Below are 17,653 nucleotides of genomic sequence, written 5' to 3' on the forward strand. Positions count from 1 at the left end.
ACCCTTCCCTCCCACATAGCCCCCTATTTTTCTATCATTCACGTGTCTATCTAAGAGCCCCTTAAATATCCCTAATGTATCTGCCCCCACAACCTCTGCAGGCAGTGTGTTCCACGCACCCACCACTCTCTGTGTAAAAAAAAACTTACCCCTGACATCCCCCTTATACCTTCCTCCAATCACCTTAAAATTATGTCCCCTCGTGTTAGCCATTGTCGCACTGGGAAAAAGTCTCTGGCTGTCCACTCGATCTATGCCTCTCGAGATCCCTCCAATGCTCCCAAGGGTCATGCCATTTAATGTGTACTTCTGTCTTGCATTTGACCTCTCAAGGTACAATGCCTCTCACTTGTCTGGCTTAAACTCATCTGCCATTTTTCCACCCATATTTCCAACTGACCTATATCCTGCTGTATCCTTTGACAACCTTCCTCACTATCCACAACTCTGCCAATTTTTGTGTTGTCTGCAAACTTGCTAATCAGCCCACCTATGTTTTTGTTCAAATCATATATATCACAAACAACACGGGTCCTAGCACTGATCCCTGTGGAACACCACCCAAGAGAACAATAATGTCACGCGAACCCTATTAGTTCTAAAGTCTCACAACACCCTGAGCACACGAGCTGCAGTGTCAAATTATGGACTTGCATAGCTAAAAATTCGTGAGAACAACATCAAAATAAGGATTTTGGCAGTTTGGGGGAAAAAAAAGCTCTCAAACAGCTTTAAAACAATTATGTGTAGAACCTGATCACTTTTAAAATCCTATGACCAGATTTAAAATAAAGCTCCAATGCATATTTTCTTTTTTTGATTATTCAATCTCAGACTTAAGACAATTCATGTTTTTTTAGCAAAGCAGCCTACTTGATTGGAACTCTATTCACCATCAGAAATATTCATTCCCTCCACCAGTGACCCATCATGGCAGCAGTATGTGGAACCTACAAAAGTAACTGCCTAGGCTATTCCGACAGCACCTCCCACATCAGCAATCTCTACTACCAAGCGGTGTAGCTGATGCATGGGAACACTACCATTTGCAGATTCTCCTTCAAGTTGCACACCATCTTGATTCAGAGATATATCGTTGTTCCTTTATTGTTGCTGGGTGTAAATCTTGGAGCTCCACACCCAGCAACAATGACTTCACTACATGAATTGTTGCAGTTCAAGAAGGCATCTTACCATGACCATCTCAATGGCATTAAGACTGGAAAATAAATGTCTGGTTTTACCAGCAAAAGCCACATACCAGAAAGATGAGTAAAAAATAAATCTTCAGATAAAACTGCAGATTTAGTCACAAGTTAAGCTCTGCTGGTATAAAGTTTGGTTACACACGTTTTTGAATGCCAGTGCAATTTCAGGTCTCTGATGACATCCAATGCGCAAGTGATGCATCATAGGGATCAGTGTTTGGACCTCAATGTTTTACAATTTATATAAATGCTAGGGTGAGAGCACCAAGGGTATGGTTGCTAAATTTGCTAATGACACAAAGATGGGTAGCAGAATAAGTTGTGTAAAGACCATAAGGAGGCTACAAAGAGATATAGACAGGTTAAGTGAGTAGGCAAAGATTTAGCCAATGTACTATATTGTTGGAAAATATGAAATTTCCAGAGTAAAAACAAACCATATTATCCAATTCGTGAAAAATTGCAGAGCCCTGAGATGCAGGGAGATCTGGGTATTTTAGTCCAGGCTTTGCAAAAGACAAGCATGAAGGGACAAGCGTTATTTAGGAAGGCTTACAGAATGTGATTGGGATTGAATATACAAATTAGCAGTTTATGTTTCGATTATATAAGGCATTGGTGACAACACATCTGGAGTACTGGGTAGATTTTGGATTTCCAGCATCTGCATTGTTTGATTTTCACATTCTGGGAATGGTATTGATTTACAGTATCCTTATTTAATTAAGGATTTTGATGCTTTGGAAACAGTTCAGGGAAATTTACTGGATTGATACCTGGATTGAGCAGTTTGTCTTACAAGTAAATTCTAGACTTATTGGGCCTGTAGTGGTTACCCATTTAATAGAATCACAGTAGAAGCAGACTGCTCTGTCCACCGCGTTTATGCCGACCGTCATGCCTATCTATACTAATTGAACTTGCCTGCATCAATTCAATATCCCTCTATGCCTTGCTCATTTAAGTACCTGTCCAGATGTCCTAAATGTTGGTACTGTTCCTGCCTCCACCACTTCCCCCGGCACTTCATTCCAAATACCAACTACTCTGTGGAAAAATTTACCCTTAGATCCTCTAAATCTCCTCCCTCTCACCTTAAACCTATGCCTTCTAGTTTTAGACACCCCTATCATGGGAAACTGACTCTGATTATCTACCCTATCTATGCCTCTCATAATTTTATATACGTCTATCATGTCACCTCTCAGCCTCCTGTTGTGTTTGTTCTTCATCAAGGGACAAACTTCGCGTAGGTTTAACATCTGAACATTTTATTAACCAACACCAGACTGGCTTGCTTTCCCTCTCTTTTTACAGCCACTTCCTTTCCTCCCCATGTAACCCCTTGCATTGCCTACTGGGAACTGTAGTTCTTTATTATAACTACATAATAACACACAATAACATATCTGCCCCCTTTAAAGAAAAACAAACGCAGTGCTTTGTCCTTATGAACCTGCCAAGAACCCTTTCCACTCAGCAGCTTTCAATCAGTCTCTGAGGTGATTTAATGGTCCTTTTTGGTCTGGTACTTGCTTTTACAGGTGTGTTGCTTTCATTTGTTGCATTACTATTGGTGTTTCTCTGGGAAATCTGGTCACATGTTCGTTTTCTCCATATTGCTGGCCCCTTTGGTGTACTGACAGGGTCACAGCCATGGGTTGGAGCTTGTGGTCGTAGATCCACACAGTTCCTCCTCAGAGGTGTCCCTTGCTCCATCTGGATCTGGTGTGAATGTGGATTTACTTCCTCTTGCACAACTCCTTGCATGGACCATGTGCCAGAATCATGATCTTGGATTCGCACTTGATCCCCAGGCTTCATGACAAGTAGGCTTTTTGCTGTCTTGTCATGATTGTGTTTCTGTTTTTCTTTCCCTTCCTCTTTAGCTTGTTTGACCTTGTGTGCTCCTTCAGGTATCAACAGGTTTTCATGTATTGGAAGGTTAGTGCGTATGTGTCGACCCATCAGCATTTGGGCTGGTGAAAGGCCGTTCTGCAGTGGTGCACTTCTGTAAATCGTTAGACTTCTGTGGAAATCCTCTCATCCATCTTGCGCTTTCTTCATGAGGCCCTTCAGCACCTTAACTGAACTCTCTGCTAGGCTTGAGGTTAAACAGTATGTCGAAACCCCCAAACATGGGCAAAGGATTCAAATTCACAGCTCGAAAATTGTGGACCATTGTCTGATACTACTTTACATGGAACTCCATGCCTCGCAAACACAGCTTTCAGGAACGTGATAACTGCTTTGCTGGACATTGATTGCAGTGTTGCAACCTCTGGGTAATTGGAAAAGTAGTCTGTTACAACAATATGGCTCTTCCCATTACAGTCAAACAAATCCATTCCAACTTTGAAATACGGCCTGCCTGGTACAGGGTGTGGTGTAAGTTGTTCTGCTTGCTGCTTTGGTCTGTAGGTAAGGCATCTTTCACATGAAGCAGTGGTCCGGCTGATGTCTTTGTTCATTCTTGGCCAGTACCTCACTTCACGTGCTGTACGTTTACATTTTTCCTCCCCAAGATGCCCTTCGTGTATCTTCTGGAGCATCTCCTTGCGTAGTGACACTGGAATCTCAAACCTGTTGCCTTTGAAGACCATATCTTTCATGACTGACAGTTTAGCTCTGCATGCCCAATAGCCGAATACACATTGGACAGTCATCCTTTGTTGCTGGCCATCCTTTCTGTATTGTATCATTGAGTACTTTCATTGTTTCATCTACCTCTGCTGCTTTCCTAATCTGCTCTGTTCTATCTGGAGATACTGGAAGAGAGGTGACAATCATGTCGACATAGGCCTGTATATCTGCATTAACCTGTTGGTCACTCTTTTCTGTCTTGTTGACAGCTCAAGACAGCGCATCAGCAGCAAACATATATTTTCCCAGTGTGTGGATCATCTTCACATCATATTTCTGCAGCCTTATCAACATGTGCTGTATTCTCATTGGACAGTCATTCAGTGGTTTGGACGTAATTGAGACCAATTGTTTATGGTCTGTCTCCACTTCAATAGCTTGCCCATAGATGTACTGATGGAACCTTTCACATGCATATGTACTGGCGAGAAGCTCTTTCTCTATCTGTGCATAGTTGGCTTCTGCACTTGTTAAAGCCCTTGATGCATAGGCCACAGGTTGCCATGTGCCATCATGCTGCTGCAGTAGTACTGATCCAAGGCTGTGCTGGGACGCATCAGGTGATATCCTGATACACCTTTCCGGATCATAAAACTTCAGCACGGGCTCTTCAGTTAGGACCCTTTTCAACGTCTGAAAACAATCTTCTTGCTCATGAGACCAAATCCATTCATTTTGTTGCTCAAGGAGTGACCTAAGTGGTGCTGACACTGTTGACAGTCGAAGAATGAACTTAGCCAGGTAAGTTCTGGTCTCCAACTGGAGGAGTGGGTTTGTATCCCACTTCTGACACCATGTTATGTTTGCTCTTCATCAAGAGATAAACTTCACGTGGTTTAACATCTGAACACTTTATTAACCAACACCAGACTGGCTTGCTTTCCCTCTCTTTTTACAGCCATTTCCTGTTCCCCTGTGTGACCCCTTGCATTGTCTACTGGAACTGTAGTTCTTTATTATAACTACATAATAACACACCTCCTTTGCTCCAAGTAAAGAAATTCACCCAACCTATTCGATCTTTCTTTATAACCCTCTAATCCAGGCAACATCCTTGTGAATCTTTTCTGCACCCTCTCTAGTTTAATCACATCCTTCCAGTAGTGTGGCGACCAGAATTGTACACAGTATTCGAACTGCGGCCTCATCAAGTGTGGCCAAGCTTTCTGGCATTTTCTGTTTTTGGGTCCAACATCTAAGGTTTTGTTGCTTTAATCAGCTTCTTATGATTTTTACTCTACCATCCAGCTTATGCAGTCATACTTATCTGCATTTTTAATCCAGGACTGAATAATAACAGAGGCAGAGACTGTACGATAGGTCTTTGTAAATTAGAGCCTTCATAAAATTATTAACATAGCTGCAAAACCTTGCACTGAACACAAAAACAACATTCTGCGAAAAATAGCAGCTTTTGAATAAGAAAAGTTGGTGAGAAAATAAACACATACAAAAATTGTTAAATAATACCTGGGACCGGCAATGTCCTGATAATGATTCAGCTGCATCTGGCTCTGGTGAATTGTGCGGGATAAATTAATCAGATTTGCATAGAGAGTAGCAGATGATAATAATCAAGTCAGATAATTAAAGGCATTGAATTAAACACCTGCAGATCTAAGGGTAAATCTGTCTCATGTTTCACTTTCAGTGGTTCCTCATTGCATCTGGTGATTGTATTTGTAAAATGCTTTATTATATTAAAAAAACTGCATTTATGTAGCATTTGTTATAACCTCAGAATGTGGTAAATGTCAGAATATAGAAAATTTAGCAGTCAGTTTGCATACATTGAAGTCCCATAAACATCAATGCAAAAAAATTCCCTGAATAGCAATGTGATAATGGTCAGTTAACTGACACTAATTGAGGAATAAATAGTATCCAATATACAGGAAAACTCCCTACTTTTTGTTTAATGAATGTCCACAAAAGAGGGTAGAAAGGCCTCAGTATAGCATCTCATCTGAAAAATGGCATTTCTGATGGTGCAGCACTCTCTGAGTACTGCATAGGAGTACAAGTCTAGATTTTTGTGCTCATGTGTCTGGGGTTGTACTTGAATCTAATTCAGAGATTTAAGTGTATGGATCTTAACCTAATTTGTATATAGATAGTTGCCCTGATAAAAGCTTCTCATTTTCATTTTTAAATAATCTAAATGCTGTTTTAATATTCAAGAGAGCAGTACAACTATTAATTTAAAGAATCTAACATGGAAACACTCATTGTATCTCTTTTTCTTCCAGATCGCTTCACACAGTACAGTTCTAAAAAACTTAGACAAGCATGGAATAAGTAAGTCTTTTTGTAGACGATAATTCTTTTACATCCTGTTGTGTTTGTGTACACCTGTCCAACTGTATCCATGGAAACAATTTGTTTCTTATTACATACCTTGTATGCTCCTGTTGGCACAATAGGTATTGAATATATCTATATAATTGTAAATCAAAACTAAGCTCTTCTATTGTGCAGCTAATTGCTTTAGGTTTAACAGAGCAACTTCATAAGTGTAAATGACAATTTCTGCAGCAGCCTGAAACTTTAAGCATTCTTAAATTATTGATATAAATTTTAATTTAGATATTTTCCACAGTCATACAGTCACCTGTTGGTTTCAGGAAATTACAGGAATGTCTCAGCCAATATGAATGCTGTAGGTCAGGGTTAACAGTGACACACTTTTTCTTGTACGGTGCTGAAGTATGTACCTTTTTTCTAGTTGTGGTGAGGTTCATATTCTCATTTTGCTTCATTAAACAGAGATTTCCAGAAAACCTTGTTATTGATGACTGAATAGCTGACAACTTGAATTTATTAATGCAGGGAGAAAGTTGGTGCAAGAGAAAGGCAACTTTTGATGTATAACCAAACTTTCCAAATAGCACTGGATTTAAAATGGTTTTCCAGCCAACCTACTGAACTAATCAGTTTGAATTCTGGTATTCTTTATATTATACCATTTGGATCAATTGGTCATAGTGTTTCTTTGTGTAACTGTGAAGTGTAACATAGCTTTGTCTGAAGAAATAAGGGCATGGTATAGACAATTTGTATAATGATGTGGAGGAAGATCATTTAACCCATTGTGCAAAATGGACATAACACGACATACTTATATTTTTCTTCTGTGATAGTAAAGAATAAATCTCTTTCAAAGAAGAGCTTCACTCTTTACTCTTGCAGAAGAAGATTGATGATTCACAAGTTAAGGTTAGTTTAAAAAAATTGAAATGTTTGCAAGAGGAGTTAAAATGTACATTTCCCAAATTTACTTACAAAATTTGAAGAAATATTTTATTTTCTTAAAAAAAAGTCACCATATTACTGTATATATGTTCTGAACAAAAAAAAACTTTGAATGCCTTCCTTATCTCTGTACCTTAAATTCTTTCACTGCCAGAAATAAAAACAAAACAAGCAAAATTGAGAGGATATTACATTATGCACCATGAAGATGCCAATAAATCCATCCTAATTTACTTGTTACCAATAGCAAAAAGTAAATCTTTTCAATAAATAAAGCATACATTAATTGCGAAGTTTCTTTCTCTTGCATTCCTTAGATGAGGTGTAGATCCTAAATGTTCAAAGTCTTTACAATTTAAGATGCTCGTCACGACAATTCTAATGTTCGATAAGGACCAGTCACATCTTTGTTGTTCCACATATCAACGTCACCTGAACTCTAGTTGTTTATTGTGACATTACCTCTTCTCTGAAATGTGTTAGCAAGTAATTAGATCTATCATTTGAGCTCCAAAGGGCCCTGCAACATATTCATAATCATCATTCTCTGCCTTGTGTATGTTTATCTGTGTGACTGTGTCTTAAGATGTGAGGTATTTCAATTGTATAAAATATTTAACTTTTTCAATGCCACAAACTATTTGATATTCTCCACCTAGGAAAGCACAGCAGCTGTCAAGTTTATTGTATGTCAGGGGAATGGGTTTAAGTTGCAGCAGATGATACTGCTTTGCTAATGTGGAAGAAATAATTGTACCTGTGTTACATGTAAAGATTCAGTGGCTTACAGGAGTAAACCAACAAGCAACTTTATTTTCTTGGGGGATTGACTGATTTGAGGGCATGTTTCTGGTTATTTTATTTTATTATAATTTACCATAGCCTGCCAACTTTATCTGAATCATTGTAATTCATGGCCTTTTGATTGTTTTCCTTTATCTTAAGGACTTTTGATACAACTGCATAAGGCACCAGCAATCAATTTGTTGAGCACCTTATAAGCCATTCTTTGTATGAACCTAAACACTAAGAATCAACAAGTTACTCAACAGTAGACAGTATCGTGGCTAATCCTGACACCCCAATGTTCATGTTCAATAGCGTGAACAACCTCCAAGCTCAAGCCAACAAATAGCACGTATATTTTGTATCATGTAGCTGCCAGGCATTGACAGCAGTAAGAAAAGCCAGTTACCGCCTAGACCTTCAGCTGTGTTGCAGTCATGGAATTCCCCACTATTGACATCCTTTAGTTCACAATTATCCACAAACTTAATTGGACCAGAAAAGTCACTGTAATAAATATCCTTATTTTGCTCTGCAGTGAGCAACCCAACTTGTGATCCTTCAAAAGTTTTTCACCATCTACAAGGCTCTGGTTGGTATTCACTTCAATGATCATATATACAGCAATACAGAACATTGCAGTCTGCTCGATCAGTGCTGGCCCTGCCAACACTCTGACTGCATAATACTCATTCCGTGGGTGCACTGCAGCAACATGTGCATCTTAAATTATCAGCATTTCCCAAATGCATCATGTCCACAAGATCAAGAGCAACAAACAGTGGAAGTACCAACACGTCCAAGTCAAACATCACCCTAATTTGAACGTACATTGCTGTCCTCTTGTGATCACTAATTTCCCTAACTAACACCATCCCCTCAAGGACCATTTTGGTTTAGGGAGCATGGTCTTTGCTGTCATCTGCATTTGTTCTCCAGGAAGCTAGACAATAAATGTCTATGTCTGCACATGAATGAAGAAAACTGCATAACCTATTTCTGGGACAGACTCTGGAAGCCGGACCCCTCCATTTGAAGGGAACTCTTTCTGTGATGTGCAGTAAGAACAGGTACCTGAAACCTGCCCCATTCCCAGTTTGATTCTTGCCACTGAGGGTAGTAAGGAGCAGCTTATGGACAGGGCAAGCTCAGCAGTGGATGGTGCTGAGCATGCTTGTGCTGGAGGAAGGAGTATTGTGCTAGGAAGACTGTGGGAAATGCAATGTGAGGGCATGGACAACCTTGGGAAAGAGATTGATTGTAAAGGAAACAAGACCATGTACCTGTGAGAAAACCTAGAGAAACAGTCCTTGCATTTCCATCAGCTTTGCATTTTGTTAATTTTGTCACTTCCTGCCATATTTCATAAGATGAGAATGAGCTAAGAATGGCCTCCTGCCTTGAACTTTCTGTACCTCATCTCAATATTTGTTGAGACAGGTAACCCTGCATCTTCCTGGAGTACGCACAGACATAACTCTCTTTGATTAAAGTAACAGTTTCAATCAGATGAAGGACAGAACTGAAACAAAGAGACCCAAAGTATGTGTAAATGCTTCACTGACACAACCAAATTACAGACAGAGTTGCCTGAAGCAGTCACTATACAGACTGAAATTTGCAAAGATCACTATCAGTTCAGCCACAGGAAATGCTCCACCCAGCCACTTCAAGGCTTGCCATACACCTCAGCTTCCTAGAGCCTGTCATCATATGGCCACCTGCTCCATGTACAACTGTCTGCTGAATGGCAAATGTGTGATCTAGGGTGTTTGCTAATTCCCTTTTTTTCCTTTGTTGTTTTTTCTGCAAATACTTTCAATTATCTTCCTTTTAATGGAATCTTGGCTTACCTATTTCCCTATTGATTCTGTGCTGCACTCAATTGTCTTTGTATACTGTATATATAAAAAATAACAATTGTATGGTCCTTTTTAAAAAATAAAGCTGCACCAAGTGCAACTATTAAATAGACTTTTGTCAGAACAAAGCTTTTGGCCAAAAAAAATACATTTCAGAAGAATTCGTTTAGTGCTCTATTATGTCAGAATTTCAAAGAGAGCAACTAATACTAGTCCTTAAGTAGCAGATTGGCCACTACCAATCTCTGGCATAAAATTCACCCATAGTATCTGACCTTCTATTTACATTGAGGCTAACTGCGATAAGCCTACAATTGTTAGTACTTTATCTATTCTTGAGCAGTGAGATGCATGGAATAAATTAAAGATCTGTAACAAGGTTATGCAGATCCATTAATGGAGCTTAATGTTTCGTGTTTTTGCACCTGTCATAGCCAGATTGTTGAATGACTTGATGTTTCAAAAGGATTTTCTGTTTTCATTCTGTTTGTCATATCCTCTGGCAAGAAATATGTTCAAATATTGACAAGTTTCTCATGGGTAAGTGTATTTTAAAATTAATGCCCAGTAACCCTGCCTCCCCCCACAACTTGATGTGGGCCATTAGAAAAGGCCACCGATTTTGAGTTGAGTGCTTTGTGATTTTTTTGTTAAATTGCAAAATAGGTTCAAGTTATTGTCAATTCTAAGACCTAAGCTTAAAAACGTGGCAATAATGAAGAATGATTGACAGTTTTCTCATGTTATGCATGTTCTAGAAAAAGATGTAGGTGAACAAAATACAATGCACTAGGATGTGTTTGTTGGAGTGCGTTCATACTGAAAGGTTGTATCTGCTGGGTGGATAAAGTTTTATGATAATTGAGTGGAAGATAAAATGATCTGATAAAGCATGATTTAGAAACCGTCTGCAGGGAGAAATGCAAGGGATAATAATAAATGGAAGGCGTTAGTTCTGATAAATTCTGGGGCAAATTAATTCACATTTAATGTGATGTGGAATTCATCATCACATGGGCATTTAGCATTAAACACAAAATGGATTTCCTTTGGGATGGCAGAAAATTGTAGTAACTCCTGCAGTACTAGCTTTATGACTATAATCTGTATCCTAATGTATAGTTGTAAGGTGCACCAAAACAAGTGGTATCCTACCACAAATTTGCTGCTTTTGGCTTGAATCATTCTCTTGGCAGGAATAAAATAAGCACATTGTTACAACAGATTTAAGTAGAATTGGAGAAGTGGAAATTCTATCTGAAGCAGTAGTCAATGGAGTTACAGTTAGTTTCAATAGTTTTCCTAGTGACCTTCATGATTCACAGAGTAACACTCTCAGATTTCACACAGTGATCTTTGGCTTGTGACCCAGCTGTTCAGAATGGAAGAAAAGATGGATGGTCTGCCAGTTAATGTGTTCCCTTTTCTCAAACTCCAAGGGAATTATAATTCCTGAAAATAGTTTATAGCCTTTCTCAGGATTTTCAAACCTTGAAGGCCTGAGACAAAGGCTTTAAATCATCTGAGACCAGAACGAAGATACATTCCATTTATGCAGGAGGAATCAAAGCAGATAAATTGAACCTTGAAGTAGCTTTTGATATAATGCACAGTCTTCAGTTTTTGGCCTTTAAGTTGTTCACCATTAAACTTGAATATGTAATGCAGAGGTGTTCAGATCAGGATACACTTCAAGTGAGGCAGCATCACTCTTGTTATTGTCACCTGCTTTGTGATTTTGAAACTATTTTAATTCAAATTTTTTCTTAGTAAATTGTATAAATTGTGAATTAATTGCCACTGAAGATGAGATCACAAATTAGTATTTCAACATAAAATTGCATGAAGTATGTTTAATCTAAAGACACTGTACATGCAAGAAGAGCTTGTTGCCATGGTGAAAATAAAATAGCTTTATTACAAAATTCCCTGTATTGCCTAAGGAGGAAATGTGCAATAATTTTGCTGAGGTGAGCATTTATGGAATTTGTCTGGATTTCTGCTTAGAAAATGGTATCAGCCACTAACACATCTTAAAACAAACTGTTTCTTTGTTTGTACTTTGAGGAGAAAGATGTCATTGTAAAATGTGGCAAGATGTCACCAGCACTGTAACTTGCAAACAGGACAACATTGGGCTGGATCAATTTTAAATTTCCCATGACTCTCCTTACTTTCTGTGACCTGATGAGACCATTCGTCATGGATCCCTCATTGCTGTAGCTATTCCAAGCAGTAGAATAGGACATAAGTGACGACTAGGCCTCAGGTGACAGATTCTGACGTCCAACCCGCTGAATAGCCTGATGGTCTTTTGACTGCTCACGGCTGTCAAAGGGTTTTGGACAATGTAATGAACTTAAATAGCTGAACAAAATTGAAATATCATTACTAGGGCACCTTGAAGTGCATGTTCTCTGTGTGATGAAAGGCCATTAACTTGAAATGTTATCTACATTTCTCTCGCCTCAGATGATGCTTGACCAGATGAGTATTAGAAGCATTTTCCATCTTTATTTCAGATTTTCAGCATTTGCAGCTTTCTCATTTCAGTTGAAGTTTGTTAGGTCTGCTTTCCCATTCTTATGACTGGGTGTAGCGTTGTGAAATCTAACATCAAGATAAACTAAGTACATATAGAGTCATAGAGCAATACAACATGCCCACCCAGCTAGTCCCAATTACATCTGCTCATCAAAATGATTGATATAATTGACAAGGAATAGAAAGCACTTCTTTAATACCTGGTGATGCAAATGAAAGTTCAAAGTAAAGATTACTCTTTAGATACCTCTACTGCAATACAACTGAATTGAACTTTGCAATTTAAACATTATTGTGGCGTATCTTGAGGATTGTCAGTCAAAATAACTAAAAGTCTTACAGCTGACATATGGAAAATGCTTCATTCCCTTCAGATATGTTGTATCTGGGGAAAAAATCACTTTCACAGCCTTGCATCATCAAGGACCATTTATCTCCAGGGTAAAAGTTAGTGATTAACTGAAATAGAGACTTAGCTGTTAACTTGTATATGAACTAGGAGCAGGGTTAGGCCACTTAGCCCATGAACCTGCTCTATCAATCAATAAAGCCTGTCTGATCTGACAGCAACCTCAAGTCTGCATTCCCACCATTTCCAGTAATCTTTCATCTTCCTTGCTTACCAAGAATCTATTTACATCTACCTTAAAAATATTCAAGGAATCTGCTTCCAACACCCCTTGAGGAAGAGGGTGTCCATAAGGTTACAGCTCTCATGCAAGGCCTTTGCAAGCCTCATCCGGTTCTCTGTTGTCCAGTAATGGAACACAAGCAGAGGAAGCCTTTATTATTTCTGCAATTTTCTTTTTCTATATAGAAATATCAAGAGCATAACATGTTATGAACTTCAATCTTTTGTAAAGGTCTTGTTTTATGAAATGTATGTTGATTCACTTCTTACTGTTTGAGAGAGAGTGCTCATAGTCCAAGATACTCAGCCTGTCCTCCGTTAAGTACTGGTGTCACTTGCCTTTTGTTCCAGCTGCATAGGTCTGGGTTTAGTTGTCTACAATACCTTGGCTCTCTTGCATTTTTACTAAACATAATCAACAGTTCATAAGGTTGTTGCTTTGCACCCCAATCCTATTTTGTTCTAGTGGTTAAATGAATAATGCAGCAGATGATTCCGATCTGCTCTTCACCACCATGTGATACCACAGATTTATTTGTGCTGTTTGGAATGCAAGAGGAATAAATACAATTCTTGCTCAACTCTAGTGGGAATGAAAGCAATTATAAACGCATTCTACTCACTCTGGGAGGATCTCTCTAAATTTTCTAAAGTAATGTGATTTTTCTGTCATTTCCCAGGTAACCAACTTGCCTTGAGCAGTGCCGTACTTGTTATCTATTAGGACCGAATTTAATTTCCACAAATTACCTGCAATCACTGCAAATTTTCATTTTATTGTTCTGCACTAGATTGAATGTAACTTTCTGATGAATACAGATTATGCTAACTTTTTGAGTCCAATTGTTGCTTTATTTCTGAAAGATTATTACTGTTTCTTGCAAAAATAATGTTTCTGTCCTCCTCCTATTCTTTGTTAGTTTTGCTGTTATTTTATAAAATAAACATTGCCTTGTCTTGATCACAAAGTAACTGATCCTAATTACTGTTACAGTGGAGAGGAAAAAAACTTGAGATGATAACTTGTTCAAACCTGCCCGATGGCAATCCATCTTCAAGGTGATATGACATTAAGTTAATCCAGCAGTTATTTGTATTGTATCTAAAAGCATACTGTGCAAGGTACACTAACACTGGTGGCAAGAACTGACACTTGTGTCTGTTGGAAGAAGATTTCCTCTTTCATTGCTGTAGTAGAATTTTAACACTCAGTCAAATGAGCACATGGACATTTTTTAAAATTCAAATATCCAAGTAAATCTCTGTTTAGATATAACTGAGAAAGTAATTGTCAAAGAACTAAAATACTTATTATAAAATGCAATAATCAATGCAATTGTCTTAGGTGTGGCCAAATTAAAATAGATCATTCAACTAATGATCGAAATGGATTTCAGTTACAAGGTAAAAAGCAATGACATGTAGTCATGGAAAGTGGCACAATATCAGAATGGATGGATTTCAGATGTTTTACAGATAATTAGTCTGACAAAAAATGGTGAGAAATTTGTCATTTACGATGAATGCTTGCTGTGCTGCAGGTTGTACTTGCCTGCCAAAATTTGGTGCTTTTGGCTTTAATGGGCAGTGAGTACATGTGATGGCTGATACACATATGCTTTAGGTACTACTTTATTAGCCCTCAGTGTGGAGTTGCTGCAGAGTAAGTTAGGGGAAAAGACCAACACAACTGGCTGTCTGAACAGAAGCCCATGTTTTGTGCTGCTGTCATTTTATCTTCTTCTTTTCTAAGATCATTAGAAAGGCTGAAGCCCAACTTGAATGTTAAAGAGAATCTTCAAAGAAATGAGTGCTAAGGAGAGTTTCTGGCACCGTATTTGTGACGGCAGAAGGACAGGAAAGAGGTCGGTCTTGTGCACAGTACAGATGCTGTCAATAGCAATACTTGACACTTGATTTTAGTCGTGGGTAATTGGCTTTTTAAAATCCCTTCAAGGACATTAGAAGCAAAAGATATTTTCTTGCCATTTGTAGATTCTGACCACTAGCCAACAGTTTTGGTTTTCTATCATTTGATCTTTCAGCAGCTCAGGGGAACACAGAAATGCTCTTGGTGATTTAATTTGAAAGACAGCTACATAGTAACTTATTCTAATTAGGCACTGTAATTACTTTTACATTGGCATTCAGCTGAGCAATGCTGCCGGTTCCAAGAAGTTGATGTTGTTCCTTCGAGAGTTCAAATCTCACGCTGCTTCCTTCTATTTTATGTTTCTTCACGGCTACCACCAGGAATGTTGATAAACTTTATAATGCATTTTAATACACATATTGTACAGGCTCCTGTTGACTCATCTGGTTGAGCTGGTAAGCAGCATATCAACCAATAAAGTTCACATCCCAGGCTGTGCTAAGATAGTTGATGTTTGTCAGGCCACGTTTGAAGTACTGCAGTTACCCTTGTTATCTTCTGGATTAGGAAGGAGAAAATCAGTAAAGTTCTCTAGTCCTTGTTCAACAATCTGTCAACACTCAGGAAATTGAGAATTACCAGTAAGCATTCAGAAAGTCAGGAGGCAGGGATCCAGGGAAACTTGGCCATATGGATTCAGAATTGGCTCGCCCATAGAAGACAGAGGGTAGTTGTAGATATAGTATATTCTGACTGGAGGTCTGTAACTAGTGGTGTTCCACAGGGATCTGTTCTGAGACCCCTGCTCTTTGTGATTTTTATAAATGGCTTGGATGAGGATGTGGAGGGGTGGGTTAGTAAGTTTGCAGATGACACAAAGGTTTGTGGTGTTGTGGATCATGTAGAAGGCTGCTGTAGGTTACAACAGGATATTGATAGGATGCAGAGCTGGGTTGAGAAGTGGCAGATGGAGTTCAACCCAGAAATATGTGAAGTGATACACTTTGGAAGATCGAATTTGAAGGCAGAATGCAAGGTTAATGGCAGGACTCTTGTGGAGGAACAGAGGGATCTTGGGGGCCATGTCCATAGATCCCTCAAGGTTGCCACACAGGTCGATAGGGTTGTTAAGAAGGCGTATGTTGTGTTGGCCTTCATTAGTCGGGGTATTGAGTTCAAGAGCCACAAAATAATGATGCAGCTCTATAAAACTCTGGTTAGACCACTCTTGAAATATTGTGTTTGGTTCTGGTCGCCTCATTATAGGAAGGGTGTGGAAGCTTTAGAGAGGGAGCAGAGGAGATTTACCAGGATGCTGCCTGGATTGGAGAGCATGTCTTATGAGGATAGGTTGAGCGAGCTAGGGCTTTTCTCTTTGGAGCAAAGGAAGATGAGAGATGACTTGATAGAGGTGTACAAGATGATAAGAGGCATAGGTCGAGTGGCAGGGCAGGGCAAAAATGGCTTACACAAGGGGGTATAATTTTAAGGTGATTGGAGGAAGGTATGGGGGGATGTCAGAGGTATGTTTTTTACACAGAGAGTGGTGGGTGCGTGGAATGCACTGCTGGCAGAGGTGGTGGAGGCAGTTACATTAGGGACATTTAAGAATCTCTTAGATAGCAACATGAATGATAGAAAAAGGAAGGGTTAGATAGATCTTCAAGTGGGATAAAATGTTGGCACAACATCGTGGGCCAAAGGGTCTGTACTGTGCTGTCTACGTTCAGTAGACACCTATGGGAGAAATATTGTGGTGTGAAAAAAGATGCATGCACATACACAACAAGAAGTATTCTTCATCAGGTCATCAATTCAAAACCAGGAATTCAGTAAGCAATCCCCAAAACAGGAAGTGATAGAGCAAACCTTATATCCTATAATAAGCAACTGCATGTCAGTACATAAAAACATAGCACAGTTACAGATATCTGAACCTTTGCATATTTATACCCAAACAGCAAACACAGATAGTTCCAGGTCTTTGAGTTTTCAGGAAGAAATTGTTCAATAATTGTCCATTCATTAAAGCATAGCATTTTATAATTGTGGGAAACTAAATGGGAACGTGACATATTAACGTTGTTTAAAAAATGGTTAGAACATTTTGGTCATTCGTATGAATCCAGATAAGTAGGCACCTTTTCAAAGATGCAAGTCTAGTTATTGTTACTTGTTTTCCTTGCCAGTTTCTCTTGTATTCGTTCAGTCCAAATGTAGAACAATAGGGAGAAAGCAGAAACTCATCTGGACAAGGCAGGTGACTGATTTGTGGGTTAACCATGATATATGTTCTTTGACTTTCCTGGCTCCAAGAGGTCATCTGTGCAAAGTATTTAGCAGAACGATGTGTAGAATTCCAGTAAATTCCCGGTGAAGGCTTGAAGGAACAAATCAACAACACACCAGTTCCTATCTACATTTTAAAGAGAGGAAACCTTTTCAAATTCTTGACTTGAAGGTGTCTGCCAGTGGAGTACAATTATATGACATTACTGAAATGTTTATAGCACCGAGTATGCTTTCAAAGTTCAGATAAGATATTGCACTGAAGACAGCTGCATTTTACAGTGATTTAATAGAACAAGCCATGTCTGCTCAAGAGCAGCTGTTCTCGATGACCATCTTTTAAAAAAAAAATCAGCTTTTCTGCATTGAGAGAATTCCTTTAGGGATCAGCCTTTGCAACCAATGACGGGGGGAAAAAAAACTGACCATACAGCATGCCAACCATTTAGTTTAGCTACTTTTGTTTCTTTATGTATTCTCTCTCTCTTGTAAGTTCTGGCACGGGCCCAATCCATGAGGAAATAAATATGTGAAGAAAGAATGCTGTGGAATGTTAACTAGAGTG

The 17,653-nt window shown here is 38.8% G+C and overlaps 1 protein-coding gene across 8 annotated transcripts in view; it reads left to right on the plus strand.

Moving 5' to 3' along the window:
• The window catches only part of cdk14 (cyclin-dependent kinase 14), a 477,589-nt gene that overhangs the window by 311,029 nt on the left and 148,907 nt on the right, over positions 1-17,653 (plus strand). For all 8 annotated transcript variants that reach the window (XM_052016680.1, XM_052016686.1, XM_052016679.1 and 5 more), the window contains one exon: positions 6,101-6,149. In XM_052016680.1, the coding sequence (XP_051872640.1) occupies positions 6,101-6,149 (49 nt within the window). The remainder of the gene's footprint in view (positions 1-6,100; positions 6,150-17,653) is intronic.

This window comes from Pristis pectinata, chromosome 5 (assembly GCF_009764475.1).
Source record: "Pristis pectinata isolate sPriPec2 chromosome 5, sPriPec2.1.pri, whole genome shotgun sequence".
Lineage (NCBI taxonomy): Eukaryota > Metazoa > Chordata > Chondrichthyes > Rhinopristiformes > Pristidae > Pristis > Pristis pectinata.